General features: G+C 43.9%; 1 protein-coding gene across 4 annotated transcripts in view; it reads left to right on the forward strand.

The window, feature by feature from the left end:
- cadpsa (Ca2+-dependent activator protein for secretion a) overlaps positions 1–8,430 on the forward strand; it is a 155,013-nt gene extending 146,583 nt beyond the window's left edge. For 3 of the 4 annotated variants that reach the window (XM_052526749.1, XM_052526751.1, XM_052526750.1), the window contains exons 28-29: positions 6,630–6,734; positions 7,508–8,430. In XM_052526749.1, coding sequence (XP_052382709.1) covers positions 6,630–6,734; positions 7,508–7,681 — 279 coding nt within the window. In that variant the 3' untranslated portion in view covers positions 7,682–8,430. The remainder of the gene's footprint in view (positions 1–6,629; positions 6,735–7,507) is intronic. The other variant, XM_052526752.1, reaches the window with a different exon arrangement.
- Positions 8,431–8,717: the final 287 nt, after the last annotated feature.

Here is an 8,717-nt window from a genome sequence, read left to right on the forward strand (position 1 = left end):
GCAAAACAGCTCGAGCTCAGTGAGGTTGGATGGAGAGCATTTGTGAACAGCAGTTTTCAGTTCTTTCCACAGATTCTCGATTGGATTCAGGTCTGGACTTTGACTTGGCCATTTAACACCTGGATATGTTTATTTTTGAACCATTCCATTGTAGATTTTGCTTTATGTTTTGGATCATTGTCTTGTCGGAAGACAACTCTCCGTCCCAGTCGCAGGTCTTTTGCAGACTCCATCAGGTTTTCTTCCAGAATGGTCCTGTATTTGGCTCCATCCATCTTCCCCTCAATTGTAACCATCTTCCATGTCCCTGCTGAAGAAAAGCAGGCCCAAACAATGATGCTGCCACCACCATGTTTGACAGTGGGGATGGTGTTTTCAGGGTGATGAGCTGTGTTGCTTTTACGCCAAACATAACGTTTTGCATTGTTGCCAAAAAGTTCAATTTTGGTTTCATCTGACCAGAGCACCTTCTTCCACATGTTTGGTGTGGCTTGTGGCAAACTTTAAACAACACTTTTTATGGATATCTTTAAGAAATGGCTTTCTTCTTGCCACTCTTCCATAAAGGCCAGATTTGTGCAATATACGACTGATTGTTGTCCTATGGACAGAGTCTCCCACCTCAGCTGTAGATCTCTGCAGTTCATCCAGAGTGATCATGGGCCTCTTGGCTGCATCTCTGATCAGTCTTCTCCTTGTATGAGCTGAAAGTTTAGAGGGACGGCCAGGTCTTGGTAGATTTGCAGTGGTCTGATACTCCTTCCATTTCAATAGTATCGCTTGCATAGTGCTCCTTGGGATGTTTAAAGCTTGGGAAATCTTTTTGTATCCAAATCCAGCTTTAAACTTCTTCACAACAGTATCTCGGACCTGCCTGGTGTGTTCCTTGTTCTTCATGATGCTCTCTGCGCTGTTAACGGACCTCTGAGACTATCACAGTGCAGGTGCATTAATACGGAGACTTGATTACACACAGGTGGATTGTATTTATCATCATTAGTCATTTAGGTCAACATTGGATCATTCAGAGATCCTCACTGAACTTCTGGAGAGAGTTTGCTGCACTGAAAGTAAAGGGGCTGAATAATTTTGCACGCCCAATTTTTCAGTTTTTGATTTGTTAAAAAAGTTTGAAATATCCAATAAATGTCGTTCCACTTCATGATTGTGTCCCACTTGTTGTTGATTCTTCACAAAAAAATACAGTTTTATATCTTTATGTTTGAAGCCTGAAATGTGGCAAAAGGTCGCAAAGTTCAAGGGGAACGAATACTTTCGCAAGGCACTGTATCTGCTGTTGTTTTTCTCCATCCAGTGTTTTGGAGAATTTGTTTTTTCACTTTTACAAATGAAATACTGTGTTGGTCTTATTGAATACTATACTATATTCATGACGTGCTATATTTTATTTATTTAAATGTTTTGTTTAGTGCTGTTGATCTTTATCAGTTGGATTAACTTCATATCAAATTACATCAACAAAAAGAGAAGCAAACATGTTTACTATTAAAACAAAAGCGTATTTTACTCTTGGAAATTCTACGTTGTCACAAATATGGTTGAAGAAATGTGTTTATGGCTTAGGGGGATGAGGACATATTAACATAACCCAGGCTATTCTCAGGATATTAAAAAAAGATGTATGTAATAATATCTGCTATTTAGCAGGCGCTTTTATTCAAAGCAACTTACTGTAGTGCCTGCATACATTTTAATATTGGTGGTCCCAGTGGGAATTGAACCTGCAATCTTGTCATTGCAAGTGCAGTGCTCTACCAACTCAGCCACAGAGGACCACAATGATGTGTTTCTTCCATGTAAACCCATGATCTCATTATGTTGATATAAACCAATGGTGAAAAGAGTCTCGAGAATGGATGATGAATCTGAACAATAGTAGGATAGAATAAAAAAAGACTAAGGATAACAAACAGGTAGTATATTGATTCACTGTGACTGTTGAAAATATGTCAAAAGGTTTCGCTTCCTTTTAATGAAGCCTGTAAGCAGCTTAGACTCTTTATAATTACTGAGGGAGCATTTTGTTTCCATCCATCTACCCTCACTGTGATCTCAGACTCTGGCATAAATCCCTTCTGACTTACCCCAGAGGTCCATGTCAGTGGTCAAAACCAGATGAGGGCAGGAATGGATGAATAACATAAGATGAGGGAAATGGAAGTTAAATGAAGCTGTCTTTTATGTTGAGTGGGACAATCCCACTGTTTGGTGAAGGGGGGTGATCGGGTTGGTTGATCACACATACATTACATACACACACCATTTTCTCTCTCTTTCTCTCTCTGTGTCTTTCTTTCTCTGTTTCCCTCTCTTTCTCCCTCTTTATCTAAAGGGAGGTATGGTGGCATTTGTTTGATTAACTTGTCTGACAAAAGTGACAGCTGCTTGCGGGTGCGTGTGGATGAGAGGCTCAGTGCGGGTCCCTCTTTGTACATCTGTCAGCGGAGAGGCAGGGGAAAAGGGTGAAAAGAGACAAATTGGTCCCGAAAGGCAGGCCATTCACCTTCTGCACCCCCTCTCCGCCCCCCCGTCCCTCCTTCCCATTCAGGTGCTCGGCGGGATCCTCAAGTGCTTGCTGGCTTATTCCATTTCGCTCCCCCTATAGAGTCTGAAGCCCACAAGTGTTTTACCCGTCATTCTGAGCCCCTCAATCCGCCTCTAAGCGGCCTTTTGTGAGGAGAATGGCTCACTTTGCTCAGACCGTGGCTCTGTTTTTTTCTCCACTGAGCTTTTCTGTCCTTTATTGTGTGTTTACTCAATGACGCTGCGTAGTCCATAATTCCAACCGTTTCGTTCCTCACAACAAGCTCTTTCTCTCTTTTTTTAACCATGTTTTTGTAAATTACTCTCTTATTTGGACACTGTAATCAGTTCAACTGACACTCACTTGTGTAATGTGACTGGTGCTTTTGTGAGAGACTCGGATTTCAACCGAAAACAGTTCAGAAACGATTGAGACCCTCTCGCTTGCTTTCATTTGATATAAACATTTATGTTAGCCTTGTGTTAGATATGCAAAGAACACTTATTGTTAACCTGATTTATTTCACATTTATTTTAAAGAAAGACTGATTATCATAGCGATCTAGTAGTGGTTGGGCACACAGAGGATTTTTGTTCCACTTAAGGTTGCGCTGAAGCGTATGAATTGTTGGCTGGGCTCTCCTTTGTATAGGCGGCACAATCAGAACAGTTTGAAGCCCATAAGCTTGCTGAGCCTGAAACTTTATTTCAATTCTGCCATTCAGAGTACTGCGCTCCCCGAGGTTTAGAGGAGTAGAAAGGAGAGCGGTTAGAGCAGAGCGCAGGGCGCTGGCAGGATCTGAGGGCTACAGCAGTGGCGGTGCTCTCCCAGCGTGGAGGGACATGGTTAGGGCCGTCAGCTTCCTGTGAAAGGACTGACTACCCCTGGGGTCAGCTTAGCCCTAATGGGGGGGAGACGGGGGACGGGGGGAGACGGGGGCGAGGGGACCTGGGGGTCACCGGTGTGGGTTACTATGGTAATTGAGTTCCGTCATCAATGGGCCTCCTCTCATGAGCTATAAAGCAGACAATAACAGGCAGGCAGCAGCGGTGAAAAGCAAGCAGGTAGGATTACTCTGCCCCTTTGTCGTAAGTGCATAATGTCTTGTAGTCAGATTTTAAGACTTCTCAACCCCCGGGTCCTCCCCTCAGCTGCCCACTGGGGGGCCTAATTTAGCGGCCCGAGCTGCCAGCTAGACCAGTGTGGACAGCTCTTTTTAACCACTAACAAAGCCCTGCACTAGACATCCTGGCCAAGAGTGCTGGAGAAAGGTTGTGCCTTCGATCGGCCCTACCACTCTTTAATGGATTTTTTAAGAATGTTTGGTTTTCATTTTAAGGGGTTTGGAGTGTGGAGGCGTAGTGTGTGTGTGTGTGTGTGTGTGTGTGTGTGTGTGTGTGTGTGTGTGTGTGTGTGTGTGTGTGTGTGTGTGTGTGTGTGTGTGTGTGTGTGTGTGTGTGTGTGTGTGTGTGTGTGTGTGTGTGTGTGTGTGTGTGTGTGTGGAAGAAGGAAAAAGTGGTGGTGCATTATGTCTCTCTGAAACACAGCGACCTCCCCTCTCCTTTAGAACTATGCCTGTCGCTTTGCATTAGCATTGTCGCAGCAACAATCATCATTCCATGCCTCCCGCTAATTGCAGGCACAGCTGGGTTCCAGCAGGACACCTACTACACACCCCAGCCTCGCACCAACCAGGCCCAATCTGTGGAGCACTGACACACACACACAAATACAGTACACTCTCGCCTACTGCAAGGTCCCAGCCCGTTCAGACCAGATCCAATCTGGTATGTAGCACTGACACATACACAATCACATGCACATACACTCACAGACCTACACACAATAACACACACACACACAGACACATTACCACCAGCAAGGGCAGAAAGAGGCAGAGTCGCAGGTTGCTTGTAATCCCCCTGTACCCCCCATGGAGGGCCCTGCCTCTCCTCCAGCATTCCTGCTTTTTTGTGATTTTTGGGGGCCCAGCACAAAGGCCTAAGCCGACCCCTTACCAGTCCTCTGTCCCAGGCTCGCAAAGGAGGGGTGAGGACCCATGAGGTGTGTGAAAGAAAAGGGAGGGTGTTTGTATATGCATGTGTGTATGCGCACGTATGTGAATGTATTCATGTGTGTGTATTTGTGGGACTGGTGTATGTGTGTATGCATTGGGATACAAGGGGAGGGGTGTGCAGATTTGCACTGAATTCTGTTGGTTGCCCCCCTGCCAGGCGTTATGGCTTCCTGTAACATGTCAGATATGAGTGTGAACACCAGGTTCAAGGCCGGGTGTTGTGTGTGGTGGTGGTGGTGAAGGGGCATGGGGAGGAGGTTGGTGTTGCAGGGGGCAGGAGGTCTCACTGCCTCCCAGCTCGTCACTCCAAGGGGGATGGGTCCTGCAGATGTTCATGTATGTATGTGTGTGATGAAGCAGTGGAACTCCTACCCGTACGCACACGAACACACGAACACACACAAAGACACACAACCCCCCAAAACCTCCATTATCCAATCCCTAATATCAGAACTCGTTAGAATGTGACAGATTTTGTCCCTGTTGGGTTTTGACATTATTTATTCAGAGCCATATTACATGTGTTTTGGCTGTCAGCTATTGCTAGCCTCCTGCTGATCCCAATCGAGCCTAAAAAGAGTGAGTTCCTGGGTGTGTTCATCTGCTCTGAGAAATTGGTTAGGGTTTGTTAGTCTGTTCATAGTTGAACAAAGCAAGAGTGCCATCACTGTTCATTTCACAAGCCTGGCATCAGAGTCCGTCTGTCTCCAAGTTTCGCTTGAGCACACACACCCACACGCATATATCCCACTGCTCCTCATTGCTGCATCACTGTGGAATGTGGTCCACTTACGAGAAACCTCTTAGAAGCTTCTGTTTGATATGAAATATCATATTTTATCATAAATGACCAGTGTTCTCTAGAAGATGACTGAATGTTATTATCAGAACTGAGACTGGGAAGGAGAATGTGACAGAAGAGTGAAATAATGGGTTCAGAGGTTATGAAAGTGAGTGAGAGAGTTGAGCAAAGATAAAGAGAGGAGAGCATGTGGAGGCTAAGGCTGACAGGGAGAGATGGAAGACCGGCAGAGGGAAAATATGAGGGTGAGGGAGAGGAGAGAGAGAGAGAGAGAGAGAGAGAGAGAGAGAGAGAGCGAGAGAGCAGTCACTCCAGGCCTGGCCTCTAGATGGGGGGTCGTGCTTGGGCCGAGATCACAGCCCTGCTGCCATGGCGATACCTTCACAGGCACAGAGCGGCAGAGAGGAAGCTGCCACAGTGATACACACGCAGCAGGTCACCACAGTGATTCAGGCCTTTATGTTGTACTCTTACTTACCCTAGCACAACTCCAAGGAGTAGCTACATCGTCACCTCATGGAGCAGGAACTGAAGATGTGTATACTGTTGTCACTACTGGGGTATGTTCACTTGAAATGTTAAGTAGCTACTGATACCTACTTTCTATTGAGCTCCCTGATATAACATTTTCCGTGTGGACTGAAATTTTTTTCTCATATTTATTGAGTCTTTTTGTACATGTGTAAAAAGAACAGTGCAGAAGGCCTTTCGTTGACAGAGTGAATTTCAGCAACACAAACTCAGTCACCCCAGATATGTCCCCCTCCTCCTTGCTTCTCTCTGACTGTTGAGCACTGGTCCACTCTGATTAGCATCAGCCTGCTCTGATCATTACCAATCAATTAGACTTCAAACAGGACTCAGCCCACAGATAAACATCTGGAGCCTCTCGGCTAGCTTCTCCGACTAGCTGCTGCTCCGGTTATAGAAGGAGTTCTTCCAGTTTACTCTCCCCTCAGCTGAGAGGGGGAGACAGCGAGAGGGAGTCAGTCAGAGGGGAATGAGTGAGTGAAAGAGACGGAGAGGGAGTTGTTGAGATGGAGAGAGAATGAGAGGGGGATAGAGACGAGAGGAGAAAGACAGAAGGCCTGAAGGAGTGAGCGTGTAAATTCCGATGAAATGCTGGTTCTGCTCTTTTTCTGTATTCTGGTTGTCTGTGTGTGTGTGTGTGTTTTGCTGGAGAATGCTGTGTTTATGTGTTGCAGCAATGGTACACCAGCACCATGAACCTCCTGGGTATGTGGCTAACTGACCGGATGGACCTGCAGCTCCATGTCTACCAGCTCAAGATCCTAATCAGAGTAGCCAAGGTAAGACAAGCTCAGCAACCAAGGCCTCGCAAACCAATTGGTCATTAGTTCAAAGTAATATATATATAGATCGATAGATATCACAATCAAGTAGTGTAGAATTCAAACATTTCTCATCTTAATCTGTGACCCTTATTAAATGAGTTGTGAGCTACCTTCTCTTGGGTTGATATAAAGCCTAGTAGTGACAAGAATTGGTTCTCTAACCTGTATTAATATTTCAGTGTGAGCAGTAACTACTATGTCCTACCAGCATAACATCACGTCACACATTTATTTCTGTTCTCTGAGAGACTTTCTCCCTATACATGCAGTAGTGACTGGTCAGGGCTGATCAGTACATGCATGCATGGGATCTGGCCTGACATGCAACATATAGTTTTTAGTGCCTTGTGTATTAATGATTTAGTACACATGTCTTTTGGGAAAATGCTACTCATGGGTAATTTGCTAAAGGTCTAAAATATTGTGAACTATTAAGTGTCCTCTTCTCATTGTGTCCGCTGCATTTTTACTGATATGAAAACACAGGTTAGGTGAACGCATCATAACACCTGTCTGCTGTCACCTGTCTAATTCTTTAATGATTCAGATGGAGGAAAGGAGATGAGGAAAGGAGGCCACCCTAGACAATCGAGATATACCCAAACATTGCAGTGCATTCCTGGCTTCATGTCCTCTCTTGCCTTAGCAACTGACTGAGAATGCTTCCTCTGTGTGCTAGTCCCAACCCTGACCAGTGTTTTTATTCTCTTGGGGGTTTGTTCTTCCAGAAAAAGTACCGTGACTTCCGGCTGCAGGGCGTCCTGGACTCCACACTGAACAGTAAGATGTATGACACGGTGAGGAACAGATTGACCCTGGAGGAGGCCACAGCATCGGTGAGGGAAGGAGGGATGGCGGGCATATCCATGAAGGACAGTGATGAAGACGATGATGATGTCTAGATCAACATCACGGGATGAAGGGGCCATTCTCATCCGTCTTAACCTGTGAATCAATGCATGTACTGTACCTACCAACTGTGTTATTTTTCTCTGTCAGATAGAAATGCCCACAAAGGAACAAAAATACAAATTAATAACTGAATATAGAAATTATAATGATATTAGTATAGTATATAGTCTATTATAATTATGAAATATATTTAATTGTTTAACTAAATTGTAGGTGTTTTATGAAAAAAGTTATCGGAGATTTCTGGCTCATTCTCCTAAATCTGCTCCTTAATGTTCCTAAGCAATATGGAGAACCATGTGTATGTGGTGTTGAGTACAATGATTGGGGGTAATGCTTGGTGTGTCCATGTTGAATGCAAACCTGTTGAGGCGCTTTGTTAACGTACTGTGAAAACAGTAATCATTGTGAGGAGGAGAGTAGGACCTCCTATTGTTCTTATTCCTCTCAGAGCAAATGTCTACTGCCTAAAGGGAACCAAACCACAGTCAGACAGACAACCTGTTTGTATCTAGTTTGCAATACATTATAAAACGTAGCTATCCATCCTCTTAACAACATCAATGTAGAATTGACTTTTGTCGACTGAATTCAGTACTACTACAAAATGTTCCCTCACTGGTAAAACATTTAGCCCCCTTTTTAAATAATGTCGTTTTTTAAAATGCAATATTTTCATTGTTTCGTTGTTATAGCTTGTGGATGTATTTATTGATCATTTTATGTTTAAAAAAAAAAAATATATATATATATATATATATATATATATTTAGTAACAGTGAGCACCAAAAGTATTGGGACAGTGACAAATGTTTTGTTGTTTTGGCTCTGTACTCCAGCACTTTGGATTTTAATTATTCAATGACAGTGAGGTTAAAGTGCAGACTGTCAGCTTTAATTTGAGGGTATTTTACTCCATATCGTGTGAACCGTTAAGAAATTACAGTACTTTTTGTACATAGTCCCCCCATTTAAAGTAGTAAAAAATAATTGGTCCCATATTCATAGCACACAATGACTACATCA

Source organism: Oncorhynchus keta, chromosome 10 (genome assembly GCF_023373465.1).
Source record: "Oncorhynchus keta strain PuntledgeMale-10-30-2019 chromosome 10, Oket_V2, whole genome shotgun sequence".
NCBI classification, from domain to species: domain Eukaryota; kingdom Metazoa; phylum Chordata; class Actinopteri; order Salmoniformes; family Salmonidae; genus Oncorhynchus; species Oncorhynchus keta.